The sequence below is a fragment of the Cervus canadensis genome, chromosome 6 (genome assembly GCF_019320065.1).
Source record: "Cervus canadensis isolate Bull #8, Minnesota chromosome 6, ASM1932006v1, whole genome shotgun sequence".
Classification (NCBI taxonomy): domain Eukaryota; kingdom Metazoa; phylum Chordata; class Mammalia; order Artiodactyla; family Cervidae; genus Cervus; species Cervus canadensis.
The window spans coordinates 66,887,733-66,902,410 of record NC_057391.1 but is presented as its reverse complement, the minus strand read 5'-3'; the positions used below and the strand labels follow the sequence as shown (position 1 = coordinate 66,902,410).

General features: G+C 40.8%; 1 protein-coding gene across 1 annotated transcript; it reads left to right on the top strand.

Annotated features, from left to right (window-relative positions):
• The first annotated feature begins 14 nt into the window (after window positions 1-14).
• L3HYPDH (trans-L-3-hydroxyproline dehydratase) lies at window positions 15-13,033 on the top strand. Its single transcript, XM_043472212.1, has 5 exons — window positions 15-636; window positions 4,026-4,195; window positions 6,952-7,074; window positions 7,161-7,298; window positions 11,915-13,033. The coding sequence occupies exons 1-5, from the start codon at window positions 129-131 to the stop codon at window positions 12,038-12,040; spliced, it is 1,065 nt and encodes a 354-aa protein (XP_043328147.1). The 5' UTR covers window positions 15-128; the 3' UTR covers window positions 12,041-13,033.
• Window positions 13,034-14,678: the final 1,645 nt, after the last annotated feature.

The window sequence follows — 14,678 nt, the reverse complement described above, 5'->3', positions numbered from 1 at the left end:
CTTGGCTCGGAGGCCCCGCCCCCTGCGCCGGCCACAAGGCCTGCCTCTGTAGCGCCGAGGGTGTGAGTGGGTTCGCAACGTGAAGCGCGCGTCGGCGTGGCGGTAGAGTTCTCTCCGGGAGGCAGACTATGGCGGGCCCGCTGACTGTGCCCCGGCTGCCTCCACACGACCCGGGGACGCCGGCGCTGTCGGTGGTGGACATGCACACAGGCGGCGAGCCCCTGCGCATTGTGCTGGCGGGGTGTCCGGAGGTGCTCGGCCCCACGCTGCTGGCCAAGCGGCGCTACATGCGCCAGCACCTTGACCATGTGCGGCGACGGCTCATGTTCGAACCCCGGGGGCACCGGGACATGTACGGAGCCGTGCTGGTGCCGAGCGAGCTGCCCGACGCGCACCTGGGCGTCCTGTTCCTAAACAACGAGGGCTACAGCTCTATGTGCGGCCACGCGGTGCTGGCGCTGGGCCGCTTCGCGCTCGACTTTGGGCTGGTGCCGGCGCCCCCGGCCGACGCCCGAGAGGCCCTGGTCAACATCCATTGCCCGTGCGGGCTGGTGGCCGCCTTCGTGGAGTGCGAGGGCGGCCGCAGTCGCGGCCCGGTGCGTTTCCACAGTGTCCCGGCCTTTGTGCTGGCCACAGGTAACCGGCGGGACCCTTTCGGCCCTGCAGCCCAGGACCCAACTAATTACACTAACTGTCTCTGTAGGCTGGTGCCCACGAGCGCAACTAACCCACCCCGCAAGCTTTAACAATCAATCAGAAGGTAATTCTAAATCCCTGCAAGTGGATGTCAGCATTTTAGCCTTGTGAATTTGTGTAATGCATGCAATTTGGGGCTTCTCTGGTGGCTCAGCAGTAGAGAATCCACCGGCCAGTGCGGGACGCAGGAGGCTGGGTTGGGAACATCCCTGGAGAAGGTAATGGCAGCTCACGCCGGTGTTCTTGTCTGGGAAATCCCATGGACAGAGGAGCCTGGCAGGCTGCAGTCCATGGAGTCGCAAAGAGTGGGGCACGACTTAGCCACTCAACAGCAATACCCAAATTGATTATCTCGCAGTAGTATCCATCTGTGGTTGGGGAGAGCCTTGAGGAATACAGAGTTCCGTGTTTCCCTTACTCAAAAGCTTCGTTCCCCTCTCAGGCATTCCTGAAGATTTCACAGTTGGATAAAGCAAGGTCCACCTAGGGTCAAGGAAAGTGCAAAGACCAACCACCGAACAGGGCTCCAGGATGGCTCAGAATATGCTTGCTGAGCACATTATCGCCGCCTGAAAAGTTAGTAAACACAGATTGCTGGAGCTCATCTGTAAAAAGTGTCTATCTTCCTAGAGATACAAAGACTGCAGAATATATCAGGTTGCTAGTTCTCTAGGAGTGCAGAGCCTTGAAAAGGTTTTGGTGGGTTCTCTAGTACAGAGCCTGTATGTCATGCTAAACAATGTAATTATAATCTTTACAAAGAGGGAGATCCTTAAAAATCCTATCAGTAAAGGCTGAATTCTATCAGAGGAGGCTTTAGTAGTATGACTAGAACTGAGCTATGTGCTAATTTAGTTAGTACAGGTATAGGGTTATCACTCCTTTTCTTCAAAGACTTCAAGCCATGCAAATCATTCTGTTAATTTAATCTTGAGCCTCCGGATAGATTGGGGTTCCCGATTAACCTGCTTATGAATGTTATGAACGATGCAGTAATAGCCCAGGTGTTTGAGAGTCTTAGACCAACCTCAGGCTCCTGACACACACAAGTTGGTAAAAGAATGCCACCGGGAAAACATACCATTTGCCCAGAAGAAATGGTGTCATATCGGATTAGGAGGGCACAAAAGGGAGACGAGAATTTATGTTAGGGTTGCATCTTAAAAAAGCTCAACTGTTAACTGGCGTGGTTACCTGACTTCCCCCCCAAACCACCCCAGCAGCGGATTAGAAGCACTCTGGATTTTGTGGGAAATGACAGCTGGCAGCAGGATCACCAGCTGTGTACATCATAGTTTGGGGTTGGTTAGGGTGGGAGCAACCAATATGACAAGCACAGTAGTTCCTGAAAGCATCCCTGTGTGACCATAAAATAATCAGTGGGCATTAATGGTCACTTTGAGTCATTAAGAAAATGAAATCCTTAAATTCTCTACTTTGAAAGTTGCTTAAAAGACAGACTGATAGTGTTCAAGATCATTGCTCTGCCCCTTCCCATCTCTAACCTTGTGGAAAGGATTCCATGCCTAGTGTCATCTATAAAGAGAGGATAATAATAGTCCCCACCTCAGAGTTGCTGAGCTCATTGCTATGCCACCCAGCTAAAGTGAAAACTAATTTTCATCACTGTATTTAAGTACTAGAACAGTATGCAGTCAGTGAATGTTTGTTGAGTAAATAAATGAAACTCAGAGCAGAATGTGTTCATTGGTCCTTGTAAGAGCCCTATTCCTGCTGGGAGTTAAACTTTGGGCTTTCATATTAATACTTATTGCATTCCTAATCTGCCAAGCATTCCCCACACATTATCACATGGAATTCTCAAAACAATCCTCTTCGGAAGGAAACAATTCCATTTTTTATATGAGGATTCCAAAGCCACCCTTAGCTTTCCCCATTCTGGCAGTCCCTCATTTCCATCTATTTCCTCAATCTCCTCTCATTAAACCTGCTTTGCATGTTGCATCAGCATCAAGAAAAACATTTTTCTCTTTTGCTGTTAAGTTCCACTGGCATGTTTTACTCTTGCTTATAAATTTGCTCTGACACATTATGTGTTAAAAGGATTCTGTGATTCTGCTCTGAAACTGATAGCTCCCTGGTGTCTTTGTATGACTCACCGTGCAAACCAAGGAGTGTAAGAACTATTTTACTTTTCATAACTTAATTTCTAAATTGAGACCCCTTTGCCCTGTTGGTTGACTTTGCCTCATCCTTCCATGGGCCCTCTTCTGATATATGTGTGAGCAAAGGTTTCTTAAAAGTTCCATCTTGGAGACAAGGGCCTTAACCACTTGCTTAGTTAACCAGGGAAACATCTACCCCATCCAGTGGCCCCTGCCCCTTTCTCCTCCTCCCTTTTCCTGTTGCTATCTCTGCCACATCCCTTAGCCTCCTCACTGTGCTGTGGGAAAGACCACACAGGTCTGCAGTCAGAAAGAGACTGATAACTTAGGTTTCTCTGAACCAAAAACAGAAAGACCTGCTTTCTCCCCTGCTGTATGCCTCCCCCAGAGGCAGTGATCATTAAGCCCATTTGACTTAGGGAGGAGAAAGAGAAGAAAATGCAAAGAAAGGTAAACAGTTTTAATGTCCCAGAATATCACCAGCCCATTCCTTTGGAAATACAAATTCAGGATTTCAAAGAACTGCAGTTCAGGTGAAATTTGGGGTATGTCAGGGACTTAAAATACCCAAATAAAAATCCTGATGCAAAATGATACTGTAAAGGCCAGTGATTCTATAATGGCTTTATTCTGGATATTTGCCTGCAGGATACTTCCTTGAGATGAAAATTTCTAGATAAATAAGTATCTGTAACTTGGATAGAAAAATGTTTTTGTTTTTTTTCATTTTGTTTTGACGTTATAGCTGAAGAAAACCAGTTTGTGAATAAGATCCCAAATCCTCACTGTTTTAAACCATTCCCAATAGTATGAGGGGTACCTACATTTTCCTTCATAATTTTCACACATTCATATCCCAGAGTTTCCTCTCTCTCTCTCTGCTTCAATGATGTTTTCTAGAAAAGATCCTCAGAATAGTTAACAAAATATGTAAGTATGATTTAGGAAAAACATGGCATTCAGATGTTCTAAAACTTATGCAAACCTCATTGAAATTAAAAATAGAAAGATGTACTTAGCTAAAGGTCTGTTATTATTTACTTGATGCACATTCATTTTCAAAATTGATTTTTGCTGCATTCCTAAGATAGGAAAAAGTACTCTTTGCCCCCCCCACCCATAAATACACATGAATTTAAAATGATGTGAATTTTATTGCTGAAATACTAAAAACAAACTTATTTTCAAACACATCTCTTTTAGATTTCCTGGTGGATGTTCCTGGTCATGGAGAGGTGGTGGTGGACGTTGCATACGGTGGTGCATTTTATGCATTTGTTAGTGCTGAAAAGTTAGGACTCGATGTTTGTTCTGCAAAGACAAGGGACCTCGTGGCTGCGGCGAGTGCAGTGACGGAAGCAGTGAAGGCCCAGGTCAGCACCGATGCTGCTGTCATAGCTGATGGCCTCTGTGACGTGAAGGAAGTGGACATGACGGGTCTCTCCAGAAAATTAAATATCTCCTCTCTGCATTTAAATTACTGGTCGTACCAAGAACAGGGTGCTGGATATAATCTTAAACTCTAGAGCAAGACTACGTGGGTGTTGTAGATTTGCCATTTGTAACTTTTGTAACCTTGAACAAGTTACCTCGCCTCCATGTGCCTCAGTTTTCCTATCTGTAAATGGAAATTGTGAAACTGGTGCTTCATAGGGAGTTGTCAGTCAGTATGTGTAAAGGACTTAGAATAGTGCCTTCGCCATAGTAAACGTTAACAAATGACAACTGTTAACTTCAATAATAAGTAATAATAATATAATTTGTGGTTATTTAAACAAATAGAAAGTAGATAATATTACACTTTGAAACGCTTTTGATATATGTGGTCATTCTGCAAACCTTGAAAATAATGAATGTCAAATATAGCTTACAAAATAGATTTCATTAAATCTGATCAGAATTTCTCTTATTTCGCAGAGAATATTAATTCCTAGCTAGTGAATTTTTTCTATATTGCTGAGAAGTAATAACTCCAAGTAATAACTCAAGTAACTCCAGTTTGACTTGGGAAAACTGTTGTTATAAAATCAGTTTAGATAATAAGTAATTCTAGAATATTCTTTCACTTCTAGCACAAATCTGACAATTTACCTAATTAGGACCTATGTATAAAACTCATATACATACTTGAATGTTTTAGCATATGAAAATTTAATTATCATTCTAGGTAAAAAATAACTTAGGAAAGATAGAATCTAGAATACTTCTACTAATAATTATTTAAGGCCTATTTAACATATCTGAGGCTTTAATTTAATATAATAACCTATAACTTTATAACCTAAATAGCAAAATGAAAATATATACTATAACCCTGTTCTAAATTATCATTTTTCCAGGACTTCCAATACGAGTATGTAGAATTATTTTATCATGAAAACTTCTGAAACTCTGGACTTACATCCGTTTTCTGTTCCAGTAAGCAGACAGCTAATAGTTTGAGTTAACAATTTGACACAAAATAATTTGACCTTATTTTTTAATAAAACCAAGAGGAAAAGGCATTGTTTTCTTAATAAAAGGAGGAAGTTTGAACTTCTCATTAAAGCTAGAACGTCTCACTAAGGTGGTGAGGGGCGGACTTTGAGGGAGGAAGGGTTCTGAGGAAAATATGAGAAGTTCTGTCAGTGATGAAGCAGGCAGTTGGTCTACTTTGTGAATTGCTGACCACTGATACTGCTTATGCAGATTTAGGCAAAGGCCATTTGGGAGGGAAGGGGGCTAAAGTAGATGTAATATAAATTTGTCCTTATCCTTTTAACAACCATTTACCAAGGACTTACTGTATGTCAGACACTATGTTAGATGCTGGAGACCAGAGGAAGAACAAACCCCACCACCTTCAAGGCGCTCAGTCTAGTGGGGGAGGCATCCCTGTCTGCAGTGTGATGTACTGGTGCTATCATGGAGCGGGGCGTGGGGGCTTTAAGGGGGTGGAGAACAAAGGTCCTATATGCAGGCTTCTTTAACTGGGTTATAGATGGACTCCTTGGATTTTAAGACTCCAATCTATTCAACTGCTTTAAATGATAGGTAAGTGGTAGGGGAATGTACTAACCATTGGGATACAATAGAAGTAAGATTATAGTCATCTTGGCCAGGCTAACAGACGTTACAGAAATCCAGAAGTTAAACAACCAGACCTCCCAAGAACAGGAAGCATTGCATATTTGAGCCTGATCAAGCGTTACTGGAGAAGGCAATGGCAACCCACTCCAGCACTCTTGCCTGGGAAATCTCATGGTCGGAGGAGTCTGGTAGGCTACAGTCCATGGGGTTGCGAAGAGTCGGACATGAGTGAGCGACTTCACTTTTCACTTTCATGCAGTAGAGAAGGAAATGGCAACCCACTCCAGTGTTCTTGCCTGGAGGATCCCAGGGATGGGAGCCTGGTGGGCCGCCGTCTATGGGGTCGCACAGAGTCGGACACGACTGAAGTGACTTAGTAGCAGTAGCAGCAGGCTTTACTGCTCATGTGACCTAGCTGCCCTGCCATTGGCTGCTTCTGTGTGTACCTGCTGCTTTTTATGATACTGACTTCAGTCCTTTATAATAAGCCTTTTTTGCCCCATCCAATTGTTTTTCTTATCCTAATAACTTCTGCAGCCTTATACTTTTTGCTTGCTCATGGCCTCTTACAGTTCTTGTGTTTATCAGTGATATTAATTTCAGCTCCAGATACTCATTGCTTGACTTTTCTGCATTACCCTCTTCAAGTTCCTTAGGGTGAGAAAAGAATTGCCTTTCTCTTCCTGTTTGAGCAGCCATGGCTGGCCTGTGAATTGACTATCCTGGGGTCAATGCTGAGGTCAGTGCTTCAAAGAGAGCATATGTTTGGGGGTTAAGTGTATGAAATACGGCTGTTTCTTCAGTAGAGGATACATGCAGGATGACTTCCTTAGAAAGGGCTCAAAGTGTAAGAATCATACCTTCCAACAAAAGTATCTTTATTCATCTAGAAAAATATGTAATTTCTAATATCAATATTTAGTGTTGTGACCCCAAAAATATTTTTTTAAATGATAAAGATGGAAAAATTATATCTAAGAGTACCCCATATCTGTTATTTAAAAGAAATTTGAGTGAAAATATTTATTTTACATGTGGTTGTTAATTATTTTATTTACAGTTTAAAATTAATCATCCTGACAGCGAAGATCTTGCTTTTCTATATGGAACTATATTGACAGATGGAAAAGACACTTACAATGAGGAACCAACCACCAATATCTGTGTGTTTGCAGATGAACAGGTATTAAAGCTGGGGTTTTTAGGCACACAGCCAGGTAATATGGAACTAGAACCCTGTGAACACTATCTTCATTTATTCTGAAACAGGTTGACAGAAGTCCTACCGGCTCAGGAGTGACAGCTCGAATTGCCCTTCAGTATCACAAAGGGCTTCTAGAACTGAACCAGACCAGAGCCTTTAAAAGCAGCGCAACTGGCTCAGTATTCACAGGGAAGGCTGTGAGGGTGAGTGGTACCTGTAGCTTCTTGTCTGTAAATATCTTACAGATCCTGGAGACCTGAGTTGGATGTTAGATAAGTTTCTTCATTAAGCTCTTAGAAGAGAATTTTAACTCTTCAAACAAAAATTTGTTTATTACAACATGCAACAGATTTATTATTTATAAATGAATTAGTGAACAATACATTTAATTTCCAATATAGAAAATATTAATTGATATAACCTAAAAAACTCTTTGAGGTCCATATTCATTTTAGGATTGTTTGTTCTGGTTCTGTAAAAAAATGTCCTAGGTATTTTGATAGAGATTGCATTAAATCTGTACATTGCTTTGGGTAGTATGGCCATTTTAATATTATGTTTTCCAGTGCAAGAGCATGGAATATCTTTTCATTTCTTTACATCATCTTCAGTTTCTTTAATCCATGTGTTATAGTTTTCAGCATATAGGTCTTTTAGCTCTTTGGTTAAATTTATTCCTAGGTATTTTTTGACCCAGTTTTAAATGAGATTCTTTTTTTTTTTTTTTACTTTTTCTGATATTTCATTATTAGTGTATATAAATGTGACAGATTTCTGTATATTAATCTTATATCCTGCAACTTAGAACTTTATTAGTGCCAATAGTTTTAGGGTGGAGGCTTTAGGGTTTTCTGTATATGTATCATGTCATCTGCAAATAGTGACAGCTTACCTCTTCCTTTCCAATTTGGATTTTTTTTTTCATATCTGATTGCTCTGGCTAGGACTTCTGATACTAGGTTAAACAGAAGTGGCACAAATGGGCAACCTTGTTTTGTTTCTGAATTTACCAGGAAGGCTTTCAGCATTTCCCCATTGAGTATTATATTGGCTGCAAGTTTGTCATAAATGGTCATTATGTTGAGATATGTTCTCACTATACCCACTTTGATGAACATTTTTAATTATGAATGGATATTTAATATTCTGGGATTTTTTTCTGCAACTATTGAGATGATTATGTGGTTTTTGCCTTTCCTTTTGTTAATGTAGTGTATCACATTGATTTGTGTATGTTGAACCATCCTTGTGACCCTGGTATAAATCCAGCATTATCATGGTATATGATCTTTTTTTTTGTATTGTTGGATTGGTTTGTTGAGGATTTTGGCCACTATATTCATCAAAGATATTGACCCGAATTTTCTACTTTTTTGGTGTCTTTATCTGGTTTTTGTATTAAGGTAATGGCTGGTGATGTCCTCAAATCTTAGGGTATAAAGGGTTTCTGAGATCAAAATGTTTGAGAACCATTAAACTAGGTTTTGGATTTTTTTTTTGTTTTTATTCTATAGGAATATTCCATTTTATTTTTTTTTTTTTTGAATATTCCATTTTATATAGTAAGATGTGAAAGTGCTGAAAAGTTGTGGAAAGTAGAGTTCTTAGTAATATAGTGCTAAGTATCTTCAGTCATGTCCAACCCTTTGAGACCCCATGGACATTAGCCCACCAGAGTTCTCTGTCCATAGGATTCTCCAGGTAAGAATACAGGAGTGGGTTGCCATTTCCTTCTCCAGGGGATCTTCCCAACCCAAGGATCCAACTCAGGTCTCTTAAGTCTCCTGCATTGGCAACTGAGTTTTTACCACTAGTGCCACCTGGGTACCCCTTATTAATATAATGTAATAAAATTGCAAATGTGCTAGCAGAGCTAATTAATGAATTTACTCATAGCAGTAAGTGAAATCTACTATAATATGATTAAATTGCATCTGGTAAATTAATATACTCAGAAAGAGTCCTTTAATACAGCAAATAATTTATCCTAATAAAGATTTTAAATCTAATATAGCTGTTTTAGAGTTTTGTTTTTCTGAATACTGAATTTTTTTGTAAGGGATTTCTATACAATACAGTGATCTTAATGGAATACCATGTTATATGCAGAAATTTGAAATACATTGTCCTCAAGTCTGAGATTTAAGATAAAATAGTAATTGTCAACATTTATTGGGTGCTTCACTATGTGTTAATTTCTAAGCTTAGCCCTTCATATATACCATCTCATGTAATTCTCACAAGAATCCTATGAAAATTTAGAGTTTAGATACTTTGCCAGAGGTCAAACAGACAGCAGAGCCAGGCTATGAAGATGGGTCTCTCTGAGCAGACACTGTACTGTTAAACACCATATTTTCTTGCTCTTAGGCAAAACATTTGATGCAGATGGGCAGTTTCACCCATGGGAGAATGAACTCTATTCTCAACCACCCAAATCTTCATCCCTACCATGCTTATCTGTGCCTCTCTCTCGAGTCTAACACTGTCCACTAAACTCATTTCAAGATGATTGTCCCAGAGATACCTCAACTCATTAAAAAGTTCTTCCTTCCTAAATGTGTTCTTTCCTATCTCATTCCCCATCTTGGTTAATGGTGGCGCAGCTGCACTTCCAAGCTCGACACTGTGCTCATATTTAACTCATCTCTAAGAAGAGGAGGCAAGAATACACAGAAGAACTGTACAAAAAAGATCTTCATGACCCAGATAATCACGATGGTGTGATCACTCACTTAGAGCCAGACATCCTGGAATGTGAAGTCAAGTGGGCCCTAGAAGGCATCACTACGAACAAAACTAGTGAAGGTGAAGGAATTCCAGTTGAGCTATTTCAAATCCTGAAAGATGATGCTGTTTAAGTGCTGCACTCAGTATGCCAGCAAATTTGGAAAACTCAGCAGTGGCCCCAGGACTGGAAAAGGTCAGTTTTCATTCCAATCCCAAAGAAAGGCAATGCCAAAGAATGCTCAAACTACTGCACAATTGGACTCATCTCCCACACTAGTAAAGTAATGCTCAAAATTCTCCAAGCCAGGCTTCAGCAATACGTGAACTGTGAACTTTCAGATGTTCAAGCTGGTTTTAGAAAAGGCAGAGGAACCAGAGATCAAATTGCCAATATCCGCTGGATCATGAAAAAGCAAGAGAGTTCCAGAAAAACATCTACTTCTGCTTTATTGACTATGCCGAAGCCTTTGACTATGTGGATCACAATAAACTGTGGAAAATTCTGAAAGAGATCGGAATACCAGATCACCTAACTTATCTCTTGTAAGGTCAGGAAGCAACAGTTAGAACTGGACATGGAACAACAGACTGGTTCCAAATAGGAAAAGGAGTATGTCAAGGCTGTATATTGTCACCCTGCTTGTTTAACTTATATCCAGAGTACATCATGAGAAACGCTGGGCTGGATGAAGCACAAGCTGGATTCAAGATTGCCAGGAGAAATATCAATAATCTCAGATATGCAGATGACATCACCCTTATGGCAGAAAGTGAAGAACTAAAGAACCTCTTGATGAAAGTGAAAGAGGAGAGTGAAAAAGTTGGCTTAAAGCTCAACATTCAAAAAACTAAGATCATGGCATCTGGTCCCATCACTTCATGGGAAATAGATAGGGAAGCAGTGGAAACAGTGACAGACTTTATTTTTGGCGGTTCCAAAATCATGCAGATGGTGATTGCAGCCTTGAAATTAAAATACACTTACTCCTTGGAAGGAAAGTTATGACTAACCTAGATATCATATTAAAAAGCAAAGACATTGCTTTGCCAACAAAGGTCTGTCTAGTCAAGGCTATGGTTTTTCCAGTGGTCATGTATGGATGTGAGAGTTGGACTCTGAAGAAAGCTGAGTGCCGAAGAATTGATGCTTTTGAACTGTGGTGTTGGAGAAGACTCTTGAGAGTGCCTTGGACTGCAAGGAGATCCAACCAGTCCATCCTTAAGGAGATCAGTCCTGGGTGTTCACTGGAAGGACTGATGTTGAAGCTGAAACTCCAGTACTGTGGCCACCTCATGTGAAGAGTTGACTCACCGGAAAAGACCCTGATGCTGGGAGGGATTGGGGGCAGGAGGAGAAGGTGACGACAGAGGATGAGATGGCTGGATGGCATCACCGACTCGATGGACATGAGTTTGAGTTAACTCCGGGAGTTGGTGATGGACAGGGAGGCCTGGCGTGCTGTGATTCATGGGGTCGCAAAGAGTTGGACACGACTGAGCGACTGAACAGAACTGATTCTCACCACCCGTGGACAGCAGCCCCAGGCCTATCAATTCTGCCTCCAAAGCATCTCTGTATTTTGTTCTGCATTCTCACTAAAAACTGCCCTCCTGTCTCCAGATTTCATTGATGAAGTAAAGTTACCTCTTAACAGGTTGCTGCGTTTCTAGTCTCTCTCTTCCCCAACTAGTTCCCCACTTTACAGCTAAACTGAATCTAAAAACACGAATACACTTACCTTAAAAGCCTCCCAGTTGCCTATATGATCGCTGTGCTCAGTTGCCTCCAATTCTTTTCGAGCCCATGAACTGTAGCCCACCAGGCTCCTCTGTCCACGGGATTCTCCAGGCAAGAATGCTGGAGTGGGTTGCCATGCCCTCCTCCAAGGGATCTTCCTGACCCAGGGATCGAACCCACATCTCCTGTGTCTCCTGTACCTCAGGTGGATTCTTTACCACTGACCCACCGGGGAGGCCCACTTAACTCTCGGATTCTCTTTAAAATGATAAAATTTGAGAATACAACTTCTAGGCTAGGTAAACTGTGCAGGCAATACCTTGATATTTTTCTTTCATCATCTTTTTTCAGGAAGCAAAATGTGGTGATTTTAAAGCTGTCATAGTGGAAGTATCCGGACGAGCGCATTACACAGGTACCGCAAGTTTTATAGTAGAAGATGACGACCCACTGAGGGATGGATTTCTTCTCAAGTAACTTCTATGGCTTATAAGGGCTTTCTTTTCCTAGAAATTGTTATCATTCATTATTTTTCTCTGATTTATGTGGAAAACTATATCCAAATTGTACACGTAAACCAACTGAGATTCTAAAATACTGTGGCTAAATATAAAGTCATTATTCCTCAGCATGTACATGTATATTGGTATACTATCACTTACAGAATATAAAGTATCCAAAATGCAGAATAATTTTCTAATTATTAACACATCAGGTAAAATTAAAACCTTAGTTCTTCTTACTTACTTAGTTCTTATTACTCTGTGGTAGTCACTGTGATATTTTGTTTTAAATGCGCTAAGCTTGTATTGTAGCCCTCACAACAATGGGTCTTACAAGTTCATTATTTTAGTCTTCCAGTTTTTTGAGTAAAATCATGCCCTCTCTCTGGAGAAGGAAATGGCAATCCACTCCAGTTTGCCTGCCTGGAAAATTCCACAGTCAGGGAGGCCTGGTGGGCTTCAGACTATGGGGTCGCAAAGAGTCAGACATGACTGAGCACACAGTACATGCCCGCTCTCTAAGCATGATGCGAGGGAGACATATTAGTCCTCAACACTTGGCAGTCTTAAACTGGGAAGGAGGGGGTGGTCAGCTTCTTTGGGTGGAAGTTGTAGCTGCTGCTGGGATGTCCTCTAAGCTACAAAGACCAGCTCCTATCCCCATGAACTTGAGAGAAGACCAAGAATCAGGCTTTTGATATATCATTAAGGCTCTTATAAAAGGGTTGTTTATTGCATTATTTAAGTATAGGTATACAGGCGGAGTCCAATCAGTGAATCTCTATAGTGGGGCAAATCTCATACTCTACCAACTACATGCTAGGTAATTTAAAACATGAAAGAAATGTTAACTGTTGGCATTCTTGCTAGTTAATTGTCTGTGAGTCTGTTAAAAAAATAAAATTTGATCATTATCTGTCATTATAAAGTGAAATGCTAAAAATTAATCAACATGTGATTCTCTTAATATTCAGTAAACCTTTTTTGAGGTAAGTAGTAGTATTTTTTTTCTTAGCATACAGACAGTGAAGTAATTAATTCATTTCAACTGGCTCTGTCATCCAGCAAGTCTGTACAGACCCCGTTACTAGGTCTGTGATTGAATTACCTGTCCAAAATGAAGACTATAAAGTTAGTGTTCTTGATTTCCTTATTAAATGCACAAAAACTAATGTTTTCCACTCATTATCTCTTAAAATTTGTGGTAAACAATTCATTTACCTCCAAAAAAACACTAAATATGATCAAGAAATTTTCTACAGATTAAAGAGATTTTCTTCACTTTTTTTTTTGCCAGAGAAACATTTTTTCCTTTTTTTAAAAGTATTTTTTTTTAATTGAAGGATAACTGCTTTACAGAATTTTGTTGGTTTCTGCCAAACATCAATATGAATCAGCCAAAGGCATACATATGTCCCCTCCCTCGCCCGTTATACTTTTGAAAAAATGGAAACAGAACCACTGTTTTCTGTCTAAATTTCACAAGTCACGTTAATTAAAAAAAAAAAATGCAGACTGACGTTTAGTAGGTTTTACTATTGTTTCAAAATTCTCTGCAGACAGTGCACCTTCTGATCAACTGCACCCTGGCTAGCACTCCCTCTGCCCGCCCCTGGTATGCCACTATGTTTATCTCATTTATGAATATGAGAGAAATGGAAGCCAGATGTGTTAAATTACTCTCTTAAGGTCACATCTGGGGCTTCCCTGGTGGCTCCCTGGTAAAGAACCCACCTTCCAATGCAGGAGACACGGGTTCGATCCCTGGGTCAGGAAGATCCCCTGGAGAGCGAAATTGCAACCCACTCCAGTACTCTTGACTGGGTGGCAAGAGAGTCAGGCATGACTTAGCAACTAAACAGCAACAACAAGGTCACATTTGGGGCTGTCATTCTAGCTCTGCTGACTCCAGGTCCAGTATTTTCCTGCTACACTTCCTCCACTTCTGAGACAGGATAGCCAGAACTTGTTTTACGATATAGTACTTTAACAAAAATATTCTGTTTCCTAAACATTGAAAAATAAATACTGCCTAAATCTTCCTAAATTCTAATCCAAACCAGAGCCAAACCCTTGCAATAATATTCATTCCTTCTATATTTCACCATGCCTTCCACAGAGTCAAAACCACTAGGGAAATCAACAGCTATTCCTCTTGCTTCCACGTGTCTAATCAGTCATGAAGCCTTATTGGTCTGCCTTCTAAATACTGTTCACTTCTTTCCCTTCCCATCCTTGCTAAGGGGGCCTGCCTTAGCACTGAGCTCTTTCAAGCAACCTCCTTCCTGTCACTGGTTCCTTCCTCTAAGCTATTACCAAATATCATCATAACGAAATGAAACACACACCCCTTGTCCACCTTCTCTCTTCAGCCTGCTGTCTGTCACCCTTTTTCCTTCCTTTTGTAGTCAAGCTTCTAGATTCCTTACTCTCTTCTCATTAGTATATTTTTTCATCTTCCATTTGCTACTCAACTATTAACAGTCTGGTTTTGACTTCATTACTCATTGGAAGCTATGCTTGATCTAACCTAGATTTAATGGTCACCCACAGGTTTATATGTTAAAAAGCAGATTCATTATTTGCCTGCAAAGGTCCGTGTAGTCAAAGCT